Here is a 26,164-nt window from a genome sequence, read left to right as displayed (position 1 = left end):
TTACAATGTCATCGGCGAACCTCAAAGTTTTTATTTCTTCTCCATGGATTTTAAGACCTACTCCGTACTTTCCTTTTGTTTCCTTTATTGCTTGCTCAATATACAGATTGAATAACATCGGGGACAGGCTACAACCCTGTCTCACTCCCTTCCCAATGACTGCTTCCCTTTCATGTCCCTCGACTCTTATAACCGCCATCTGGTTTCTGTACAAATTGTAAATAGCCTTTCGCTCCCTGTATTTTAACCCTGCCACCTTCAGAATTTGAAAGAGAGTATTCCAGTCAACACTGTCAAAAGCTTTCTCTAAGTCAACAAATGCTAGAAACGTAGGTTTGCCTTTCCTTAATCTTTCTTCTAACAAGGGAACCTCCCCATCGCACCCCCCTCAGATTTAGTTATAAGATGGCACAGGGATAGGCCTTGAAAAACTGAACACAGATCAATCGAGAAAACAGGAAGAAGTTGTGTGGAACTATGAAAAAAATAAACAACATATACAAACTGAGTAGGCCATGTGCAAGGTAGGCAACATCAAGGAACGTGTGAGCTTACGAGCGCCGTGGTCCCGTGGTTAGCGTGAGCAGCTGCGGAATGAGAGGTCCTACGTTCAAATCTTCTCTCGAGTGAAAAGTTTAATTTTTTATTTTCAGACAATTATCAAAGTTCAGGCACTCACACATAATCAACTTCGCTCTCCAAAATTCCAGGACATGTTCAGATTTTCTTGGACATATACAGGATTTGACGGTCTACACACGGAAACATTTGAAAACGTAAAAAACATATGTTTTGACAGAGCACAGGGAAAACTGTGCGGCTGTGAAACTGTTTCATTCATTTGTTGCAGTTTATGTGACAAACTCTTATGTTTTCATCACTTTTTTTGGGAGTGATTATCACATCCACAAGAAAACCTAAATCGGGCAGGGTAGAAGAATCTTTTTACCCATTCGCCAAGTGTGCAAGTTAGATGGGTCGACAACATATTGCTGTCATGTGACGCACATGCCGTCACTAGTGTCGTATACAATATATCAGACGTGTTTTCCCGTGGACGAATCGTTTGACCTATGACCTTGCGATCAAATGTTTTCGGTTCCTATTGGAGAGGCACGTCCTTTCGTCTACTAATCGCACGGTTTTGCGGTGCGGTCGCAAAACACAGACACTAAACTTATTACGGTGAACAGAGACGTCAATGAATGAACGGACAGATAGTAACTTTGCGAAAATAAAGAAAGTAAAATTTTCACTCGAGGGAAGACTTGAACCAAGGACCTCTCGTTCCACAGCTGCTCACTCTAACCACGGGACCACGGCGCTCCTCAGCTCACATTGTCCTTGATGTTGCCTATGTTGCGCATGGACTACTCAGTTTGTATATTTTGGTTATTTTTTCATAGTTCCACATAACTTCTTCCTGTTTTCTCGAGTGATCTGTGTTCAGTTTTTCAAGGCCTATCCCTGTGCCAACTTACAACTAAATCTGAGGGGGGTGCGATGGGGAGTTTCCCTTGTAAGATAAGTCGTAGGGTTAGTATTGCCTCAGATGTTCCAACATTTCTACGGAATCCAAACTGATCTTCCCCGAGGTCGGCTTCTACCAGTTTTTCCATTCGTCTGTAAAGAATTCACGTTAGTATTTTGCAGCTGTGACTTATTAAACTGATAGTTCGGTAATTTTCACATCTGTCAACACCTGCTTTCTTTGGGATTGGAATTATTATATTCTTCTTGAAGTCTGAGGGTATTTCGCCTGTCTCATACATCTTACTCACCAGATGGTAGAGTTTTCTCAGGACTGGCTCTCCCAAGGCTGTCAATAGTTCTAATGGAATGTTGTCTACTTCCGGGGCCTTGTTTCGACTCAGGTCTTTCAGTGCTCTGTTAAACTCTTCATGCAGTATCTTATCTCCCATTTCATCTTCATCTACATCCTCTTCCATTTCCATAATATTGTCCTCAAGTACATCGCCCTTGTATAGACCCTCTATATACTCCTTCCACCTTTCTGCTTTCCCTTCTTTGCTTAGAACTGGGTTTCCATCTGAGCTCTTGATAATCATGCAAGTGGTTCTCTTTTCTCCAAAGGTCTCTTTAATTTTCCTGTAGGCAGTATCTATCTTACCCCTCATGAGATAGGCCTCTACATCCTTACATTTGTCCTCTAGCCATCCCTGCGTAGCCATTTTGCACTTCCTGTCGATCTCATTTTTGAGACGTTTGTATTCCTTTTTGCCTGCTTCACTTGCTGCATTTTTATATCTTCTCCTTTCATCAATTAAATTCAGTATCTCTTCTGTTACCCAAGGATTTCTACTAGCCCTCATCTTTTTACCTACTTGATCCTCTGCTGCCTTCACTATTTCATTGCTCAAAGCTACCCATTCTTCTTCTACTGTGTTTCTTTCCCCCATTCCTGTCAATTGTTCCCTTATGCTCTCCCTGAAACTCTGTACAACCTCTGGTTTAGTCAGTTTATCCAGGTCCCATCTCCTTAAATTCCCATCTTTTTGCAGTTTCTTCAGTTTCAATCTACAGTTCATAACCAATAGATTGTGGTCAGAGTCCACATCTGCCCCTGGAAATGTCTTACAATTTAAAATCTGGTTCCTAAATCTCTGTCTTACCATTATATAATCTATCTGAAACCTTTTAGTATCTCCAGGGTTCTTCCATGTATACAACCTTCTTTCATGATTCTTGAACCAAGTGTTAGCTGTGATTAAGTTATGCGCTGTGCCAAATTCTACCAAGTGGCTTCCTCTTTCATTTCTTAGCCCCAATCCATATTCACCTACTACGTTTCCTTCTCTTCCTTTTCCTACTGTCGAATTCCAGTCACCCATGACTATTAAATTTTCATCTCCCTTCACTACCTGAATAATTTCTTTTATCTCATCATACATTTAATCAATTTCTCCATCATCTGCAGAGCTAAACTTGTACTACTGTAGTTGGAGTGGGCTTCGTGTCTATCTTGGCCACAATAATGCGTTCACTATGCTGTTTGTAGTAACTTACCCGTACTCCTATTTTTTTATTCATCATTAAACCTACTCCTGCATTACCCCTATTTGATTTTGTTTATAACCCTGTATTCACCTGACCAAATGTCTTGTTCCTCCTGCCACCGAACTTCACTAATTCCCACTATATCTAACTTTAACCTGTCTAACTTTAACCTATCTAACTTTATCCTTTAGGGTGTGGATCTAAAACTGTAAATTGTTCTCTTACATAAACCACACAGGAATTCTATGAGAATCATCACTATGGCAACAGAACTTTTAAAAATTTCTATCTACTTCAAAGGTGTGAGTTGAATAGAGAATTAAATTATCATATAAAACTGATAATTCCTGAAAAGTAAATGATTTACTGATGAGGCAGTTATAGAAAATATGCATGGATCATTTGAAGTCAGTTTGTACTACTGTTTCTGATGTATCTTCGACGTTTCTGTGTTGTCATTCCATCTGTTTTGCGTTGTTCCATCTTTCCTCCCTGAATCTGTATTAGAGTTTCTAGTTTTATTTTCTATTTAATTTTTTGTTGTTGTTATATATGCAGACCTTTCCTTCTCTGTATGTGTGTTTTCTCATTACGGTGGTGCAGAAATTCTGCAGGTAAAAGGGTAACCAAAAGAAACTATAATCAGATACACCAACTGTTTTGTTTCTGAATGGAGTTGTCTATTCTGGTGCAAAAGTACATAACAGATTGTTAGCAGACACCAGGCAGGAAATTGGAAATCCCCAAATATTTAAAAACAAAGTAAAAAAAACTATTAGCCACTCATTCTGGAATTTATCAGAAAGCTTGGACTAAAGAATATAAATGCCACATAACTCAAAAGTCCTTGGCTGCTGTGGCCAGACATTACATTCCATCCTGATATTCCATTGTTTTATTTTACCATAATTATAGTTTGAGTGGATCCGCGCTACTCATAATTTGTTGTTGGTGCACTTTACAGGACCAGCCAGCACTGGTTACTTCAGCACTTCAATGTGTAAATTGTCTTGTTCCACATCCCTTAAGCCACTCATTCAAGACAGGATCCATGGAACGTGATATGTGAAAGAAATGAGAGTGGGAGAAATCAACAGTGAACTAAGAATGACAGATATACACTCCTGGAAATGGAAAAAAGAACACATTGACACCGGTGTGTCAGACCCACCATACTTGCTCCGGACACTGCGAGAGGGCTGTACAAGCAATGATCACACGCACGGCACAGCGGACACACCAGGAACCGCGGTGTTGGCCGTCGAATGGCGCTAGCTGCGCAGCATTTGTACACCGCCGCCGTCAGTGTCAGCCAGTTTGCCGTGGCATACGGAGCTCCATCGCAGTCTTTAACACTGGTAGCATGCCGCGACAGCGTGGACGTGAACCGTATGTGCAGTTGACGGACTTTGAGCGAGGGCGTATAGTGGGCATGCGGGAGGCCGGGTGGACGTACTGCCGAATTGCTCAACACGTGGGGCATGAGGTCTCCACAGTACATCGATGTTGTCGCCAGTGGTCGGCGGAAGGTGCACGTGCCCGTCGACCTGGGACCGGACCGCAGCGACGCACGGATGCACGCCAAGACCGTAGGATCCTACGCAGTTCCGTAGGGGACCGCACCGCCACTTCCCAGCAAATTAGGGACACTGCTGCTCCTGGGGTATCGGCGAGGACCATTCGCAACCGTCTCCATGAAGCTGGGCTACGGTCCCGCACACCGTTAGGCCGTCTTCCGCTCACGCCCCAACATCGTGCAGCCCGCCTCCAGTGGTGTCGCGACAGGCGTGAATGGAGGGACGAATGGAGACGTGTCGTCTTCAGCGATGAGAATCGCTTCTGCCTTGGTGCCAATGATGGTCGTATGCGTGTTTGGCGCCGTGCAGGTGAGCGCCACAATCAGGACTGCATACGACTGAGGCACACAGGGCCAACACCCGGCATCATGGTGTGGGGAGCGATCTCCTACACTGGCCGTACACCACTGGTGATCGTCGAGGGGACACTGAATAGTGCACGGTACATCCAAACCGTCATCGAACCCATCGTTCTACCATTCCTAGACCGGCAAGGGAACTTGCTGTTCCAACAGGACACTGCACGTCTGCATGTATCCCGTGCCACCCAACGTGCTCTAGAAGGTGTAAGTCAACTACCCTGGCCAGCAAGATCTCCGGATCTGTCCCCCATTGAGCATGTTTGGGACTGGATGAAGCGTCGTCTCACGCGGTCTGCACGTCCAGCACGAACGCTGGTCCAACTGGGGCGCCAGGTGGAAATGGCATGGCAAGCCGTTCCACAGGACTACATCCAGCATCTCTACGATCGTCTCCATCGGAGAATAGCAGCCTGTATTGCTGCGAAAGGTGGATATACACTGTACTAGTGCCGACATTGTGCATGCTCTGTTGCCTGTGTCTATGTGCCTGTGGTTCTGTCAGTGTGATCATGTGATGTATCTGACCCCAGGAATGTGTCAATAAAGTTTCCCCTTCCTGGGACAATGAATTCACGGTGTTCTTATTTCAATTTCCAGGAGTGTATAATGAAATAATCAGCAACCAGTTGCATAAAAGAAATTAAATTTCTTTTATGCAGCTTACTGTAAGTGCCACATTTGATTGTGCACTGCTTCATAGTTCCTGTGTGGAGTTTGTGCTCGATTCAGTCACTATTGACCACCCGGTCTGCTAGTATGCCAGCAGTTGCATGCACAGTCTGCTGGCTGTATCCCCAGTTAGAACTAATGACTACATAGGCTGGAGCTGAAGGCTCTGCTGGCCACATGTGTGGCATCTGTTGTATGTAATTTGTCTCCCGTGTTTATGCTTCTTCGTGTAATAAAGTTGCAGTGATCTTGGGTTAGAACACAAATGGTTGCTGATTATTTCGATATATACAACTTCAGTTGCTGATGATGGGTAAAATACTGGTACTGATGAAAGACAACAACTTAAGAAGTTAAAATTGACAGAGTGAAGTTAAGGAAACTTAGATAAGAGGGACAGAATGAAAGTTGATGCATAGACTAGAAGAGGAGGGGATAGCTGTGGAAAGAAAAGACAAAAAAATACAAAAAAATACATCAAAATATAAATAAATAAATAAATGAGAGAGACATTCAACATAGAGGACATAGCGGATGAAGGGTAGACAGCAATGGGAGCAATTTGCGTCAATTGGTGCCAAATATGTTCTGGAAACTGAACACATGCTGTAGAGTAAATTTGCAGCATGAAAGTTCTTAATCACTGGTACTGAGACATTAATCACCTATGAAGTTAGCAGCAAATTCTTGCCTGTTATGCTTTACATCAGTGTGTTCGTGTTTCTATGCATTCACCTTAACCAACTGCTCTGTTGTTTTCATATATAGATATAATTTTATTCTATATCCGTGCATTCACCTCAACAGACAGCTTTGTTGTTTTTCACGTATAGATAGAAAGCTGCTCAGTGGCTGTTCATTATTGGCACATGACTGCAAGTAAAATTACAGTTGGCTGTCCTTTTTAATCAAGTACCATGGACCTTGCCGTTGGTGGGGAGGCTTGCATGCCTCAGCGATACAGATAGCCGTACCGTAGGTGCAACCACAACGGAGGGGTATCTGTTGAGAGGCCAGACAAACGTGTGGTTCCTGAAGAGGGGCAGCAGCCTTTTCAGTAGTTGCAAGGGCAACAGTCTGCATGATTGACTGATCTGGCCTTGTAACAATAACCAAAACGGCCTTGCTGTGCTGGTACTGCGAACGGCTGAAAGCAAGGGGAAACTACAGCCGTAATTTTTCCCGAGGGCATGCAGCTTTACTGTATGATTACATGATGATGGCGTCCTCTTGGGTAAAATATTCCGGAGGTAAAATAGTCTCCCATTTGGATCTCCGGGCGGGGACTACTCAAGAGGATGTCGTTATCAGGAGAAAGAAAACTGGCGTTCTACGGATCGGAGCGTGGAATGTCAGATCCCTTAATCGGGCAGGTAGGTTAGAAAATTTAAAAAGGGAAATGGATAGTTTGAAGTTAGATATAGTGGGAATTAGTGAAGTTCGGTGGCAGGAGGAACAAGACTTCTGGTCAGGTGACTACAGGGTTATAAACACAAAATCAAATAGGGGTAATGCAGGAGTAGGTTTAATAATGAATAGGAAAATAGGAATGCAGGTAAGCTACTACAAACAGCATAGTGAACGCATTATTGTGGCCAAGATAGATACGAAGCCCACACCTACTACAGTAGTACAAGTTTATATGCCAACTAGCTCTGCAGATGACGAAGAAATTGAAGAAATGTATGATGAAATAAAAGAAATTATTCAGATAGTGAAGGGAGACGAAAATTTAATAGTCATGGGTGACTGGAATTCGTCAGTAGGAAAAGGGAGAGAAGGAAACATAGTAGGTGAATATGGATTGGGGGGACAGAAATGAAAGAGGAAGCCACCTGGTAGAATTTTGCACAGAGCACAACATAATCATAACTAACACTTGGTTTAAGAATCATGAAAGAAGGTTGTATACATGGAAGAACCCTGGAGATACTAAAAGGTATCAAATAGATTATATAATGGTAAGACAGAGATTTAGGAACCAGGTTTTAAATTGTAAGACATTTCCAGGGGCAATGTGGACTCTGACCACAATCTATTGGTTATGACCTGTCGATTAAAACTGAAGAAACTGCAAAAAGGTGGGAATTTAAGGAGATGGGACCTGGATAAACTAAAAGAACCAGAGGTTGTACAGAGATTCAGGGAGAGCATAAGGGAGCAATTGACAGGAATGGGGGAAAGAAATACAGTAGAAGAAGAATGGGTAGCTTTGAGGGATGAAGTAGTGAAGGCAGCAGAGGATCAAGTAGGTAAAAAGACGAGGGCTAGTAGAAATCCTTGGGTAACAGAAGAAATATTGAATTTAATTGATGAAAGGAGAAGATATAAAAATGCAGTAAGTGAAACAGGCAAAAAGGAATAAAAGCGTCTCAAAAATGAGATCGACAGGAAGTGCAAAATGGCTAAGCAGGGATGGCTAGAGGACAAATGTAAGGATGTAGAGGCCTATCTCACTAGGGGTAAGATAGATACCGCCTACAGCAATATTAAAGAGACCTTTGGAGATAAGAGAACGACTTATATGAATATCAAGAGCTCAGATGGAAACCCAGTTCTAAGCAAAGAAGGGAAAGCAGAAAGGTGGAAGGAGTATATAGAGGGTCTATACAAGGGCGATGTACTTGAGGACAATATTATGGAAATGGAAGAGGATGTAGATGAAGATGAAATGGGAGATAAGATACTGCATGAAGAGTTTAACAGAGCACTGAAAGACCTGAGTCGAAACAAGGCTCCCGGAGTAGACAATATTCCATTGGAACTACTGACGGCCGTGGGAGAGCCAGTCCTGACAAAACTCTACCATCTGGTGAGCAAGATGTATGAGACAGGCGAAATACCCCCAGACTTCAAGAAGAATATAATAATTCCAATCCCAAAGAAAGCAGGTGTTGACAGATGTGAAAATTACCGAACTGTCAGCTTAATAAGTCACAGCTGCAAAATACTAACACGAATTCTTTACAGACGAATGGAAAAACTAGTAGAAGCCAACCTCGGGGAAGATCAGTTTGGATTCCGTAGAAACACTGGAACACGTGAGGCAATACTGACCTTACGACTTATCTTAGAAGAAAGATTAAGGAAAGGCAAACCTACGTTTCTAGCATTTGTAGACTTAGAGAAAGCTTTTGACAATGTTGACTGGAATACTGTCTTTCAAATTCTAAAGGTGGCAGGGATAAAATACAGGGAGCGAAAGGCTATTTACAATTTGTACAGAAACCAGATGGCAGTTATAAGAGTCGAGGGACATGAAAGGGAAGCAGTGGTTGGGAAGGGAGTAAGACAGGGTTGTAGCCTCTCCCCGATGTTGTTCAATCTGTATATTGAGCAAGCAGTAAAGGAAACAAAAGAAAAATTCGGAGTAGGTATTAAAATTCATGGAGAAGAAATAAAAACTTTGAGGTTCGCCGATGACATTGTAATTCTGTCAGAGACAGCAAAGGACTTGGAAGATCAGTTGAATGGAATGGACAGTGTCTTGAAAGGAGGATATAAGATGAACATCAACAAAAGCAAAAAAAGGATAATGGAATGTAGTCTAATTAAGTCGGGTGATGCTGAGGGAATTAGATTAGGAAATGAGGCACTTAAAGTAGTAAAGGAGTTTTGCTATTTGGGGAGCAAAATAACTGATGATGGTCAAAGTAGAGAGGATATAAAATGTAGGCTGGCAATGGCAACGAAAGCGTTTCTGAAGAAGAGAAATTTGTTAACAGCCAGTATTGATTTAAGTGTCAGGAAGTCATTTCTGAAAGTATTCGTATGGAGTTTAGCCATGTATGGAAGTGAAACATGGACGATAAATAGTTTGGACAAGAAGAGAATAGAAGCTTTCGAAATGTGGTGCTACAGAAGAATGCTGAAGATTAGATGGGTAGATTACATAACTAATGAGGAAGTATTGAATAGGATTGGGGAGAAGCGAAGTTTGTGGCACAACTTGACCAGAAGAAGAGATCGGTTGGTAGGACATGTTCTGAGGCATCAAGGGATCACCAATTTAGTATTGGAGGGCAGCGTGGAGGGTAAAAATCGTAGGGGGAGACCAAGAGGTGAATACACTAAGCAGATTCAGAAGGATGTAGGCTGCAGTAGGTACTGGGAGATGAAAAAGCTTGCACAGGATAGAGTAGCATGGAGAGCTGCATCAAACCAGTCTCAGGACTGAAGACCACAACAACAACAGGTATTAGAAATGAATGGGATAGAACACATGCTGGTAGGATGATGCATAGGAAAAATTTAGTAATGGGGGCATTCACTTGGCTACAAAACTGAAAAGCAGTGAAATGAATGAAGATGTAGTGCATATAAAGAATTTTTCAGAGTTTGGGAGGTTTATGGAAATCTAGTGTAGGTGGTGTAAGCAAAATAGTGGAAAAGATTGGCCACATTCAGTGCATAACTTCAGAAAATCATAGCCCTGACATAAAAATTGGTGGAGGCTCACAAGTACGACAGTTTTTTTTCTGATGACGTACATTCATTTGCTGTTTTTGAAGAAAATCGATAGTTTTGCAGTGCAGCACCTTGTTTATGTGCATTATCCTTAATATGCTGTTTAGTAAATTATATAATTTATGTAATGTATGTCTTTGCGGTGGCCAGTACCTGGATTCAGTAGGAGATCAGGAAGTGACCAAATGATATAAGAAATTATTTTTCGACAAGTAAAATCATCATCAACTTGTTTTTTAAATATATTAAATTGAAAATAAAAATAAAACTATTAATCTTTTTTCTTGATGTTTCTTCTCTTTATGTATCTCATGATAAGAATAAGAATCTTTATTAGCCGTTCAGTATTTTCTTATACAATGGACTTCGTCAATAAGTTCAATTACAGTATAAAGATGGTTATATTCTCTTAACAATGTATATATAAATCATGTGAAATTTAGTGTAGTACAGTAGCACACATTTGGAATTTTATATATTATTAATTTTACAATAAAAAGGAAAACATTATACAGATTTATATTAAGCAGGGAGTATTCATGTTGATGACACTATGTCATTATCATATACATGTTGATAGCACTGTGTCATTATCCTAAGCTATTGATACAAATTTAGGTCTTACTACAGGCAGAGGTACCTTTCTCTATGTTAAAACAGCAAATCTGCCATATTACAATCTTTAAATTCATCAACTGAGTAAAATGCTTTACCTTTGAGCCATTGATCCAATGTTGTCTTAAATTTACTTTTAGATACTGTTTGTACAATTTTAGGGAGCATATTAAACAGTTCGAGGCCTACATATTTATAACTATTATGTAACTTAGACAGTCTAGAGTATGGCAGATCAATTGTGTGGTTTCGTCTTGTATTGTGGGTGTGGACAGATGACCTAAGGGGATATTGAGCTATGTTTTCTTTTATGTGTAGAAGTGAAGTCTTATTTATACTGATGTGTGGGAAAATTTCCAGGTACAAGACTTCCTTGGGATGAACAATGGCTGATAGAATCTCTGTCTGACTCAACTATCTACCCAGCATATTATACTGTTGCACATTTTCTGCAAGGTGGATCTCTGAAAGGAGATAAATCCAATGCTCTTGGAATAAAGTAAGATTTCTTTCTTAGGTAGTAGCACTTACCTTGTTAATATTATGTCTCATTGTGTATATTACAAATAATCAGTGGAGAAATTTCTGTATTTCCCAAATTTTTACAATTTATCTTTAGGTTAAGACTGTGTGCGGATAATTTAAAACTGGCTTGTGCATGTTTGATGTTGTCATCCACATAGACAACGCAACTGACTGTCCTTCTCCATGGTCTACAACAAGTTTACAGTGGATGTTGCCACTCACACAAGGATGAAAAGTTTATCTCAGAATCACAAAACACAAAGAGCAGGTCTTCAGTATATTTAAAATATTCATTAGGAAATGTTTAAGTTGGCTAGACTAAGAAACTGTTTATTCTTAACACAGCCATGCAATGTCTGGTCTCGCATTCGGGAGGACGACGGTTCAATCCCGTCTCCGGCCATCCTGATTTAGGTTTTCCGTGATTTCCCTAAATCGCTTCAGGCAAATGCCGGGATGGTTCCTTTGAAAGGGCACGGCCAATTTCCTTCCCCATCCTTCCCTAACCCAAGCTTGCGCTCCGTCTCTAATGACCTCGTTGTCGACGGGACGTTAAACACTAAATCTCCTCCTCCTCCTCCTCAATGTCTGGTGTGTTTATAACATCCCAAAATAAATTTAATTATGTTCCAATTCCAAATTTTTTTAGATAGTCTTCAGCTAAAAGTTATGAAACTTTGGACAAGCATAGGTAAACTTAATGAAGTAACGACGAAAGAGTTTTATAGGAGGAATTCGATTTAGAACAGCATTAGGAGTAGTTTGTAGTAAACATTGGCATGTAGCTTTTGACCATATAAAATCTTGAGCACAGTTTACTTTCATACGAATCATACACGTGCTACAAATAGCACATCTGAAAACATTGTATAGTGTGGTGGTGTTGCATATGCTATAGAGACTGTCAGAACAATAAAAATGTGATGTAATTTACCTACTGTACGTGGTGCAAGAAGAATCCCTGATAGCTCTCAGGTTATAATTGAAGGAAAACATCCAGTGGTGCAATAATAGTTTCTGAAAGGGGTTAAACATCATAAGTACTTTCAGATTTCGGAAGAAATATCAATAACTCGTAGAAAAGTAAAGCATGTTTGTCAGGTGCTGTATAACATGGTAAGCAGCATTGATGCAAACACTAAAATTATCAGTGGCACAATGGAACATCTGGCTCATAGTATGAAGCTGCAATTGTGTGTGCATAATTTGCTTGCAAATGCACCTTCTTAGCAGAAAGGGTGGAAGCGAGGAAGTATGGAATTTATCTTAATAAGCATATCAGGTTGTAAGTGCACTAAACTTTGGAAGTCATCTTGAGAGAGTCTATAAGAGTCCCTAATTTAATGAAAGTCTTACATAATTAGGTAAAGGTAATAAAGAATGAGACATTTATTTGTTAAGACAGCGAGAAATGTTAGAAAAACATTGAGTGTGTTTCAACATGCCATAGAGAACAACATTCTCTATTTCAATGTTTGCTTCATAATCCATGCAATCTGGATCCCCAGTACCAACTCAATGGCCGGCCGGAGTGGCCGTGTGGTTCTAGGCACTCCAGTCTGTAACCGAGCGACCGCTACGGTCGCAGGTTCGAATCCTGCCTCGGGCATGGATGTGTATGATGTCCTTAGGTTAGTTGGGTTTAATTAGTTCTAAGTTCTAGGCGACTGATGACCTCAGAACTTAATTCGCGTAGTGCTCAGAATCATTTGAACCACCTCGATGCATAGATGCTAATTGTTGTTGCAACACATCCTTTTACTCAGCAATCCTCCTCTTCTTAATCTCCAATAACCCCCTTCCCCCCCCCCCCCCCCCCCCCTCTCTCTCTCTCTCTCTCTCTCTCTCTCTCTCTCTCTCTCTCACTCTCACACACACACACACACACACACACACACACAACCTGTTTCTTTTCCGCGGCCTCCTTTCCATTAATCTGCAGTTCCACTGATATCATTGTGGCCTCCCAACTCCTCTGTTCTATTCATTGTCCATGGCTATCCACCCACGGCACTCCTCCAGTTCATCGTCTGGGACATGCTACTTCCTCTTACCTACTCTGCACGAGACAATCCTTATAGCTGCAGTACTCGAAGACAGTGTGGACGTGCTTGCATGTGTTGATGTGTTGGTCATTTCTGTCTCATTTATACGTCTGTTGACTGGTCACCATTTTAGCTACACGATGACTAGTTACCTTCCACTTTGTTATTAGGAATGTGTTTCAGATTGGTAGCTACAACTGGAGTAAATCATAGCTTAGGTGAAGAAACTGGCAGTTTCAGTCCAGGCTAGGATAGTTCCATGAGATAAAATTTGTTCTCTCTAATTGTTGAGGGAGTCAGTAGTTTTGGAACTAGCAATGGTTGCAAGGGAAATTTATTTGCGGACCAGGTTGGTGGAGATAATTTTGAACTGTGAATTCAGTGATGAGGCTGTTCTGTGACTTTGTGTAGTAAATAAGTATCCAAACAAACTAGTTATTAAGGCTACATGGGAGAAAACATTTTCTGTCAAAACAATGATAGTTGTCAAATTAAAAGTTCTCTGGTGTGTTGGTGAGCTTACAAGCATGAAATAATGTATCTGGGCATATATGGGATGGGATCAACCCTCAGGATGGTGGCTTGAGGTTTAGAAATGGAATGGATCTACCTTATCCTGAAAATTAAGCAGTTATTTATCATAGGCTCAATAATGTATGTATGAGTGCTGTAAAAGGATCACACAAGATGCTGATGGTTCCTGGAATCCTGAAACACCATTAAGTAACACCTGAAAGGTTCCGTCAAGCTATAACTATAATTATTATTAGTATGTTCCTTATATGTTCCTATTTCATTTCCTGAGAGCACCAAAGCTACTAACAAGTGTGAAATTTAAGATAATAGCAGAGGTGCTGAATCATTAATAGGTGCATAAGCAAGATTGAATACATTGTTAGGGTTCAGACAAACCATTCTTTAGAGAAAATCAGACCCTTGTTTAGCTATATTGTCCTAGCTGATTACATTGTGCCAGCATGTAAGGTCGATTGGATGAGTGACTATATTGAATGCAATGGACAAGAGGAGAAAGGAAGCAGTAAGTGGGAAGGAGGGTTGGGGAAAGTGATTTATTGTTGAGAGGCGGTAAAAGTACAGGATAGGAATGAGATACTGGTGGACTCATTCTGGCTGTAGGCAGAGGGCATTCTGTGCAGTGCACAGTGTCGGGAAGTGGAGAACATATGAAGATGGAAACTGTGGAGAAGAGGGTGTCACTGCAGGGTGTGAAGTTAGGGTCATGGGGCAGAGGTGGAGAGGGTGTTAAACTTCCCCCTTCTGCTTGTTTATCTGGAAAATAGATACTACCAAATTATCAGAGATTTTACACTGTGGAATTCGTATTAATATTTTTCAGTTTTAGCTGTGATACAATTCAATCTAAATTACAGGCCAGAACAGATGACTCCAGATGTCTGGGATTATATCTTCATAGCAGGGTCCCCATTCCCTGAGAAAAGTGGCATTCCACGGGAGATTTTGGACAAAATGCGACGGGAATTTGAGTTTTGGTATCCTGTGGATCTGCGAGCCAGTGGGAAAGATCTTATTCAGAACCATCTTTCCTTTTTCATCTATATTCATTGTGCAATATGGTCGGATGATAAGAGCAAATGGCCAAAAGGTATAAGGGCAAATGGTCACCTTATGCTCAATTCTGCTAAGGTAAGTGTTCTTAGAAATCTTGTTTTTTCCATATTCTGTTTTGGTATAAATTTATATTGGTTTTGTGCTTCTTTGGAATATTAGTGTCTGGTGTAATATTTACCATTAAAAAAATCTTACTGAGAAGTTTTTATTTTTATAAATGTAATACGGCTTAGATCTTTTCACAACTGTTCAAAAATAGTGGCATCATATGTACAAGACACTTAAAGTTGTGAAAATCCTCAGTAAGTAGAGTCGAGTCAGAATAGATTAGTCAGTGCAATGCATACCCACCAAATTATCCAAGAGTCCTAATGCGCTGCTTCTTGGATTCGGGGAGGTGCGCCGGCCCTGGATCAAATCCACCCGGCGGATTAACGACATGGGCCAGTGTGTCGGCCAGCCTGGATGGGGTTTTTAGGTGGTTTTCCACATCCCGCAGGGTGAATACTGGGCTGGTCCCCACATCCCACCTTGGTTACACGACTTACAGACATTTGAAACACATTCACACTCTTTCGTAGTTTAAACTGGACACAGACAGTTGGGGTACACCGATTCTGTCCTTGGAGGTGGGGGGGGGGGGGGGGGGTATGGGGTAGTGCCAGGAAGGGCACCCATTTAAATTTACCATGCCGAATCTGATTCTAACCACACCGACCCTGTGAAAACTGCTTGACTAAGGCGCACGACAAAGAAGCCAGTGCAATGCATAGGAGAGTACACTGCATCTGCATCTGTGCTCTGAAAGTGATAAATGATTAAGAATCCAAGCTTCGTCTCTGCCTATAACGATTTTGTTATCCTCGGAAAAGAAACCTTAATTTACCTGCCTTCTTTCTTTTGTGCAGGCAGCCAGCCAGCCAGCCAGCCAGCCATAGTAGTTGTACAAATACTTTATTAACTGAAGTCCTGTACCAAAACTAATTTCAGATGTATTATTATTGTTCAATTTTATTTTCTGCTTGTAACGTAATGTTGAATGTGTAGGCTATATCAACAAAGTACAAATAAGAACATTATTTCTTAGCATAATAATCTACAATTAAATAACTCAGAAAGTAGGACAATAATTCATTTCATAGTGAACAGCTGATTTTATATGCAATTTATTATTGTACTTGTTTCTGGGACAGGATTGTCGATTGCATTATGATTCATATTAAATCCAAACTCTAGGTTGGAATAACAACAATATAAGGAGAATTGTGTGTGTGTGTGTGTGTGTGTGTGTGTGTGTGTGTGTGTGTGTGTTTGTTTGTTTATGTTTTTCCTTTTCTGATAAAAGCTTTGGCTGAAAGCTATTGTGTAAGTGCCTTTTCATTGTGCCTGTCTGCAGCTCAGTGTGTCATCTTTACAGTAAGTAGCAATCTTATCTTTTCCTTAAATTGTTGATTTACCCATTGCTTACATTGAGGAGAAGGTGAAATTCTTAGTACTGCTGATAGAAACACGTGAAAGATAAAATTACATAAAATATCCTACTTTCAGAAGCACTACTCTCTTCCTCAGGGAGGTAAGAGGGATAAGCTGTCAAAGGTTTAAAGGAAAGGGGAGGTCACTCAGCCCACACTATTAGAAGAGCCCGTATTATGACCGATGAGACCCTCCCATCATGGGATCTGTCATCCACTTTCATGTAGTTGGCATCATCGTCCTCATCGACTGGTTGAGTTGAGCTCAAGTTGTCAGAGTCCTGTAATCTTGGCAGAGGGCGGAAGTGCAGGGCAGCTCAGGCTAGAGTGCACTGCAACTTTGTGTATCAACCAGAACAGTTCTGTCCCAGGAGTAAAAGAAGCCAAGCATTGTGCCAACCTCAATTTACTCCTTGTATGATAAATGCTTCATTGCATTTTGCTGTCCATGCAAACAGCACTCACTTTTTTGCAGTTTTTTCAACAGATGTGTGTTTTACCACTTGGAACATGATTTTTCCATAGTAATTGATATTTCTTGAAAAGGATTGGAGCTCTTGAACATTTCTGCGTGAAATTGAGTCAAAAGTTATTTTCAGACATGACAACATTGCTACCTAAAATGATGCCGAGTACTCAATAGTGATGGAGATTTTAAATAATTATGCATTTCTAGGTTTATTACGGATGTTGTTACCCTTGGGTTGACTTCAAATTGTTCCTGTACTTACCACATGCCAAGTGTAATGCTCCCAGGTTGCCAGGGTATAGTTTCCATGGTGTGGCAAAGCCATTACACTGTTGACTTGTGTCAGCATAGCCTCCTAATAAGAAAGATTGTGGAGCCCAACCAGGCAGACTAAAACTACATGGCCCCACTTGTGGTGGAGTGTGCGAATAATGTCTTGGGTCATGTTCCTGAAAACACCGCAAGCGAGAAGTCCACGGCTGCTCATAAAAGCTGTTGGAGTGGTACAATTAGAGGTATTGGATAGTTCTGAAAATGTGGCTAGGCTATAATGAGGCACAAAATGTGTTGTTACGTACAGAACTTAACATACTAAGATGGCTGAGCTAGCCATCTAAAGCTCGGGAATTTTATTGGAATTGACGCGGATTGAAAACTGAGATGATTTCATCAGTACAACTGCTACTTCAGATAAAAATTCAAAGTGTTGGTATGGCAATTGCTACACTTAAAACCATGGGCTATAAACATTACATTGTCAAGTGAGGGTCCTTTCAGTGGTATCCTGTTTGACATCTGTGTTCAATTCAGAACAGACAATCACTTTGCATAGAAGAAAGTCCACACAGACTCATTAACAATTGGGATTATAACACTTCATATACAGCTTAATTCACATTGATTGGTAATTTGAGTTAAATATGATGACCCTGGCATGGCTGTACCAAATCCCCTGCCAATCCAGAGATGTGTTTAGTGCTCAAAATGTGTAAATACCAGTGTCGCACACATTTACTATTGCCAAACAAGTTGGCTATTGAAGAGCACTGTTTTATTGAAATACACACTATGGAAAATGACTACTCCAGAATTTGGCACAAACATTTAAATATTGGGACTGCAAGTACTAATATATCAATGAAAATAACCAGTTTTTGAAAATAGAAAATAATTGGGCAGATAAAAAATTCTACTTGCCAAGTGGCAGCAGGAGAAAACACATGCAGTATAAAAATCATGGAATTGTGCAATCTGTTGGTGCCAATGACTCCCTCTGTGTGAAAGGTTGAAAGGAAAGAGAGATGAAGGAAATGGACTGACAAGATTTGGGGAATGGTGAGAGTCACCCAGAACCCTGGATCAGAGGAGAAGTGCCAGATGGGATGAGAAGGAAAGGCATTGTTGGGCACTGCACCAGATGAAATTTGAAAAGCTGTGAGCTTAATTGTAGAAGTCAGGGTAATAAGCAAGTCAGAGATCACTGCCAAAACATTTTGCAAGAGTCAATAAAGCAGACAGCTAAGTGCACAATGTGTGATAAACAGGTGAGGTAGGGAGAGGAGGGAGGAACAAGGACTAACATCTCAGTCCATAGAACTTTTTTTTCGGGGGGGGGGGGGGGGGGCAGATGTGACTAGTTTGATGCGGTCCACCACATATTTCTCTCCTGTGCTGACCTCTTCATCCCAGAGTAGCACTTGCAACGTATGTCCTCAATTATTTGCTGGATGTATTCCAATCTCTGTCTTCCCCTATAGTTTTTACCCTCTACAAGTCCCTCTAGCACCATGGAGGTCATTGCCTGATGTCTTACAAATGTCCTACCATCCTGTCCCTTCTCCTTGTCAGTGTTTTCCACATATTCCTTTTCTCTCTGATTCTGAACAGAATCTCCTCATTCCTCACCTCATCATTCCACCTAATTTTCAACATACATCTGTAACACCACATCTCAAATGCTTCAATTCTCTTCTGTTCTCTGGTTTTCCCACAGTCCATGTGTCACTACCCTACAATTATGTGCTCCAGACATATATTCTCAGAAATTTCTTCCTCAAATTAAGGCCTATGTTTGATACTAGTAGACTTACCGTGGCCAGGAATGCCCTTTTTCCCAGTGCTAGTCTGCTTTTGATGACCACCTTGGTCTGTCCATCACTGGTTACTTTGCTAAGTAGATAGAAGGATTCCTTGACTTCATTTACTTCATAATCATCAATCCTGATGTTAAGTTTCTTAAGTTTCTCGCTGTTCTCATTTCTGCTACTTCTCATTCTATATTCTATTCCCATTAGACTATTCATTCCATTCAGCAGGTTATGTAGTTCTTCTTCACTTTCACTCAGGATAGTAATGTCATCAGTGAATAGTATCATTGATATCCTTTAACCTTGAATTTTAATTTTCCTACAGAAACTTCCTTTTAATTTCATCATTGCTTCTTTGATGTACAGATTGAGCAGTAAAGGCAAAAGACTGCATCTCTGTCTTGCACCCTTTTTAATCCAAGCACTTCGTTCTTGGTCTTCCACTCTTAGTATTCCCTCTTGGATCTTGTACATATTATGTGTTACTCATCTCTCCCTCTGTCTTACCCCCATTTTTCTCCGAGTGTCGTACATCTTGCACCATTTTACATTGTCGATCGCTTTTTTTAGGTAAACAAATCCTATGTATGCATCTTGATTTTTCTTTAGTCTTGCTTCCATTATCAACTGCAATGTCAGAATCGCCTGTCTGGTGCCTTTACCTTTCCTAAAGCGAAACTGATCATCATCTAACACATCCTCAATTTTCTTTTCTATTCCTCTCTATATTATTCTTGTCAGCTGCGATAGTTCTTGCACTTGTCAGCTCTTGCAGCCTTCAGAATTGTGTGGACGATACTTTTCTGAAAGTTGGATGGTATGTTACGAGACTCACATTCTACACACCAATGTGAATAGTGATTTCGTTGTCACTGCCCCCAATGATTTTAGAAATTCTGATGGAATGTTATCTATGCCTTCTGCCTTATTTGATCTTAAGTCCTCCAAAGCTCTCTTAAGTCCTGAGTCTAATACTGGATATCCTATCTCTTCTAAAGTGACTCCTGTTTCTTCTTCTATCACATCAGACAAATCTTCCTCCTCATAGAGGCCTCATGTTCTCTTTCCAACTATCCACATTCTCCTCTGCATTTAACAGTGGAATTCTCGTTGCACTCTTAATGTTACCACCCTTGCCTTTTATTACACCAAAGGTTGTTTTGAATTTCCTATATGCTGAGTCGGTCTTTCCGACAATCATTTCTTTTTAATTTCTTCACATTTTTCATGCAGCCATTTCATCTTAGCTTCCCTACACTTCCTATTTATTTCATTTTTCAGGGACTTGTGTTTCTGTATTCCTGAATTTCCGTGACCATTTTTGTACTTTATTCTTTCATCGATCACCTGAACTATTTCTTCTGTTACTCATGCCTGCTTTGCAGTTACCTTCTTTGTACCTATCTTTTTCTTTCCAACTTCTGTGATTGTCCTCTTTAGATATGTCCATTCCTCTTCAACTGTACTGCCTACTGGAATAGTCTTAATTACTGTATCTACAGCCTTAGAGAACTTCAAGCATATCTCGTCACTCCTTAGTAGTTCCATATCTCAAATGCATATTGATTCTTCCTGACTAATCTCTTAAACTTCAGGCTTCTCTTCATCACTACTAAATTGTGATCCGAGTCTGTATCTGCTCCTGGGTACGCCTTACAATCCAGTATCTGATTTCGGAATCTGTCAGACCTCAGACGTTGTTGTTGTTGTTGTTGTTGTGGTCTTCAGTCCTGAGACTGGTTTGATGCAGCTCTCCATGCTACTCTATCCTGTGCAAGCTTCTTCATCTCCCAGTACCTACTGCAGCCTACATCCTTCTGAATCTGCTTAGTGTATTCATCTCTTGGTCTCCCTCTACGATTTTTACCCTCCACGCTGCCCTCCAATGCTAAATTTGTGATCCGTTGATGCCTCAAAACGTGTCCTACCAACCAATCCCTTCTTCTAGTCAAGTTGTGCCATAAACTTCTCTTCTCCCCAATCCTATTCAATACCTTCTCATTAGTTACGTGATCTACCCACCTTATCTTCAGCATTCTTCTGTAGCACCACATTTCAAAAGCTTCTATTCTCTTCTTGTCCAAACTAGTTATCGTCCATGTCTCACTTCCATACATGGCTACACTCCATACAAATACTTTCAGAAACAACTTCCTGACACTTAAATCTATACTCAATGTTAACAAATTTCTCTTCTTCAGAAACGATTTCCTTGCCATTGCCAGTCTACATTTTATATCCTCTCTACTTCGACCATCATCAGTTATTTTGCTCCCCAAATAGCAAAACTCCTTTACTACTTTAATTGTCTCATTTCCTAATCTAATTCCCGCAGCATCACCCGATTTAATTTGACTACATTCCATTATCCTCGTTTTGCTTTTGTTGATGTTCATCTTATATCCTCCTTTCAAGACACTGTCCATTCCGTTCAACTGCTCTACCAAGTCCTTTGCTGTCTCTGACAGAAGTACGATGTCATCGACAAACCTCAAGGTTTTTACTTCTTCTCCATGAATTTTAATACCTACTCTGAATTTTTCTTGTTTCCTTTACTGCTTGCTCAATATACAGATTGAATAACATCAGTGACAGGCTACAACCCTGTCTCACTCCCTTCCCAACCACTGCTTCCCTTTCATGCCCCTCGACTCTTACAACTGCCATCTGGTTTCTGTACAAATTGTAAATAGCCTTTCGCTCCCTGTATTTTACCCCTGCCACCTTCAGAATTTGAAAGAGAGTATTCCAGTTAACATTGTCAAAAGCTTTCTCTAAGTGTACAAATGCTAGAAACGTAGGTTTGCCTTTTCTTAATCTTTCTTCTAAGATAAGTCGTAAGGTTAGTATTGCCTCACGTGTTCCAACATTTCTACGGAATCCAAAGTGATCTTTCCCGAGGTCCGCTTCTACCAGTTTTTCCATTCATCTGTAAAGCATTCGTGTTAGTATTTTGCAGCTGTGACTTATTAAACTGATAGTTCGGTAATTTTCACATCTGTCAACACCTGCTTTCTTTGGGATTGGAATTATTATATTCTTCTTGAAGTCTGGGGGTATTTCGCCTGTCTCATACATCTTGCTCACCAGATGGTAGAGTTTTGTCATGACTGACTCTCCCAAGGCCATCAGTAGTTCTAATGGAATGTTGTCTACTCCCGGGGCCTTGTTTCGACTCAGGTCTTTCAGTGCTCTGTCAAACTCTTCACGCAGTATCTTATCTCCCATTTCGTCTTCATCTACATCCTCTTCCATTTCCATAATATTGTCCTCAAGTACATCGCCCTTGTATAAACCCTCTATATACTCCTTCCACCTTTCTGCCTTCCCTTCTTTGCTTAGAACTGGGTTTCCATCTGAGCTCTTGATATTCGTACAAGTGGTTCTCTTCTCTCCAAAGGTCTCTTTAATTTTCCTGTAGGCAGTATCTATCTTACCCCTAGTGAGACAAGCCTCTACATCCTTACATTTGTCCTCTAGCCATCCCTGCTTAGCCATTTTGCACTTCCTGTTGATGTCATTTTTGAGACGTTTGTATTCCTTTTTGCCTGCTTCATTTACTGCATTTTTATATTTTCTCCTTTCATCAATTAAATTCAATATTTCTTCTGTTACCCAAGGATTTCTACTAGCCCTCGTCTTTTTACCTACTTGATTGTCTGCTTCCTTCACTACTTCATCCCTCAGAGCTACCCATTCTTCTTCTACTGTATTTCTTTCCCCTATTCCTGTCAATTGTTCCCTTATGCTCTCCCTGAAACTCTCTAAAACCTTTGGTTCTTTCAGTTTATCCAGGTCCCATCTCCTTAAATTCCCACCTTTTTGCAGCTTCTTCAGTTTCAATCTGCAGTTCATAACCAATAGATTGTGGTCAGAGTCCACATCTGCCCCTGGAAATGTCTTACAATTTAAAACCTGGTTCCTAAATCGCTTATCTTACCATTATATATAATCTATCTGATACCTTTTAGTATCTCCAGGATTCTTCCAGGTATACAACCTTCTTTTATGATTCTTGAACCAAGTGTTAGCTATGATTAAGTTATGCTCTGTGCAAAATTATACCAGACGGCTTCCTCTTTCATTTTTTCCCCCCAATCCATATTCACCTACTATGTTTCCTTCTCTCCCTTTTCCTACTGACGAATTCCAGTCACCCATGACTATTAAATTTTCGTCTCCCTTCACTACCTGAATAATTTCTTTTATCTCATCATACATTTCATCTATTTCTTCATCATCTGCAGAGCTAGTTGGCATATAAACTTGTACTACTGTAGTAGGCGTGGGCTTTGTGTCTATCTTGGCCACAATAATGCGTTCACTATCCTGTTTGTTGTAGCTAGGTAGCTAACCTGCACTCTTATTTTTTTTTATTCAATATTAAACCTACTCCTGCATTACCCCTATTTGATTTAGTATTTATAACCCTGTAATCACCTGACCAAAAGTCTTGTTCCTCCTGCCACCGAACTTCACTAATTCCCACTATATCTAACTGTAACCTATCCATTTCCCTTTTTAAATTTTCTAACCTACCTGCCCGATTAAGTGATCTGACATTCCATGCTCCGATCCGTAGAACGCCAGTTTTCTTTCTTCTGATAACGACATCCTCTTGAGTAGTCCCCGCCCGGAGATCTGAATGGGGGACTATTTTACCTCCGGAATATTTTACCCAAGAGGACGCCATCATCATTTAATCATACAGGAAAGCTGCATGTCCTCGGGAAAAATTACGGCTGTAGTTTGCCCTTGCTTTCAGCTGTTCGCAGTACCAGCACAGCAAGACCGTTTTGGTTAATGTTACAAGGCCAGATCAGTCAGTCATCCAGACTGTTGCCCCCTGCAACTACTGAAAAGGCTGCTGCCTCTCTTGAGGAACCACATGTTTGTCTGGCCTCTCAACAGATACCGTTGTGGTTGTGGTTGCACCTACGGTACGGCCATCTGTATCGCTGAGGCATGCAAGCCTCCCCACCAACGGCAAGGTTCATGGTTCATGGACATCATCTTCCCATATTATCTGGCCTTTTCCATGTATATCTCCTCCTCTTGTGATTCTTGAACAGGGTGTTCACTCTTACTAGCTGAAATTTATTACAGAACTCAAGTAGTCTTTCTGCTCTCTCGTTCCCTGTCCCAAGCCCATATTCTCCTGTAACCTTTTCTTCTACTCCTTCCCCTGCAACTGCATTCTAGTCCCCCATGACTATAAGATTTTCATCTCCCTTTACGTACTGTATTACCCTTCCAATATCCTCGTATACGTTTTCTATCTCTTCATCTCCAGCTTGTTTGTATGTTGCATGATCGGAACTGTCACACCGGTGTTGATTTGCTGTCGATTCTGATAAAAACAACCCTGTCACTGAACTGTTCACGGTAACACACTCTCCACCCTACCTTCCTGTCCATAATGAATCCTACTTGTGTTATACCATTTTATGCTGCTGCAAGCTTCTCCATTCCATGTCCAACTCGTAGAACACCAGCCTTTCATTGGTTATTCATGCTTTTTCTCATGGTCAACTCCCCCTTGGTAGTCCCATCCCGGAGATCTGAATGGGGGACTATTCTGGAATATTTTGCCATAGGAGAGATCATCATGACACTTTTTCGATTACAGGCCTCATGTCCTGCGAATACATGTTGTGTGTCTTGACTGCAGTGGTTTCCATTGCCTTCTGCATCCTCATGCCATTGATCATTGCTGATTCTTCTACCTTTAGGGGCAATTCCCCACCCAAGGACAAGAGAGCACCCTGAACCTCTGTGCGTTCCTCCGCCCTCTTTCACAAGTCCGTTGGCAGAATGACTTCTTACACCAGAGGTCTTTGGCCACCAGTGGTGATTATTTATTAAAATTTAAGCGGTGGCGGGTTTCGAACCTGGGACCGAGAATGTTTTGATTATTAATTAAAGATGCTACCACTGGAGCTCGTCCAAAACATGCACTTCCACTTTTTACCTTCTTCCTAAGACCCACAGACCCAGTTACCCTGGCTGTCCCATAGTTGCTGGGTTTGAAGTACCCACTGAATGTGTATCTGCATTAGCTGTTCAACACTTGCAACCAGTAGAAGGAAGACACCCCTCTATATTAAAGACACCAGCAATTACCTAGATTGTCTGAAATCCGCGCACATTCCACTCCCACTACATACCTTGCTTGTCACCACTGATGCCACCTCCCTCTATACCAACATTGCCCATGTACTAGGAATGACCCAAAAATAACCAGAATAGAACAGTTCCATATGCACACCGTGTAGTTATGCATTTTGCCACTAGGTGGTGTTAGTTTGGGTCTCCCACATCACTCGGTGAGCTGGCATCAGTCAGAGTTAAGTGGTTTGTTTGTGGTTCTCTGTTGTTTGCAGTACTATTTCAACCCTTGAATATTAATGACATGGCCAATAAGAAGGAGTAAAGAGTGTGTGTGAAATTTTGTTTCCTGCACCCAAGAGTATTGGGATGCTTCGGCAAGCCTTTAATGGTGATTCGCTGGGGAAATCACAGGTCTACTTATCGTTTTCTCCTTTCAAATCGGGCAACAAGTCAACTGAAGACATGCAACACTTCAGTTGTCTTTTAGGAAGAAATTATGGAGACATTGCCGTAATCAAACATGCAATTGATGAAGATCATCAAAGGACCATTGACCAAATTTCTGAGGAAATGAAAGTGTCTTAGAGCATGGTCCAATGAATTTTAACCAAAGATTTTCACGTTAGACAGATGTATACAAAATTTGTTACTCACTTGCTCACAGATGACCAGAGAGAGAACCACATGAATGTTTGCCGCGACTTGAAGAGCGAAGTGCAGAATGATCCAAATTTTCTTAAAAGAATTGTGACTAGGGATGAGAGTTGGAGCTACGGATTGATGCAGAGTCAAAGCAAGTGTCAGGTCAGTGGAAAACTCAAACGTCACCACTACCCAAGAAAGCACATCAAGTGCAATCCAATGTGAAAACTACGTTATTTTATTTTTTTATGTCAGTGGTGTTGTTCACAAGGAGTTTGTTCCTCCAGGACAAATAGTGAACCAACATTTTTATTTGGATGTGTTACAAAGATTGAGAGTGTGTGATGAAAACACCCAGAATTGTGGAAAAATGGGAACTCGTTGCTCCACCACAACAATTCTCCAGCCCACACAGCTCTGACGGTTCAACCATTCCTCACAGAAAACAACATGGTGCTTGTGTTTCGTCCACCCAATCTGGCTCCATCTGACCTTTTCCCCACTGATGAAACCAA

General features: G+C 41.0%; 1 protein-coding gene across 1 annotated transcript in view; it reads left to right on the top strand.

Annotated features, from left to right (window-relative positions):
- Positions 1 to 26,164, top strand: part of LOC124804667 (leucine--tRNA ligase, cytoplasmic) — a 167,947-nt gene that overhangs the window by 121,014 nt on the left and 20,769 nt on the right. The window contains exons 11-12 of the mRNA XM_047264908.1: positions 11,069 to 11,207; positions 14,670 to 14,943. Coding sequence (XP_047120864.1) covers positions 11,069 to 11,207; positions 14,670 to 14,943 — 413 coding nt within the window. The remainder of the gene's footprint in view (positions 1 to 11,068; positions 11,208 to 14,669; positions 14,944 to 26,164) is intronic.

This window comes from Schistocerca piceifrons, chromosome 7, assembly GCF_021461385.2.
Source record: "Schistocerca piceifrons isolate TAMUIC-IGC-003096 chromosome 7, iqSchPice1.1, whole genome shotgun sequence".
Taxonomy (NCBI): Eukaryota; Metazoa; Arthropoda; class Insecta; order Orthoptera; family Acrididae; genus Schistocerca; species Schistocerca piceifrons.
The sequence above is the reverse complement of the archived record's forward strand: the minus strand, read 5'-3'. Positions and strand labels throughout refer to the sequence as shown.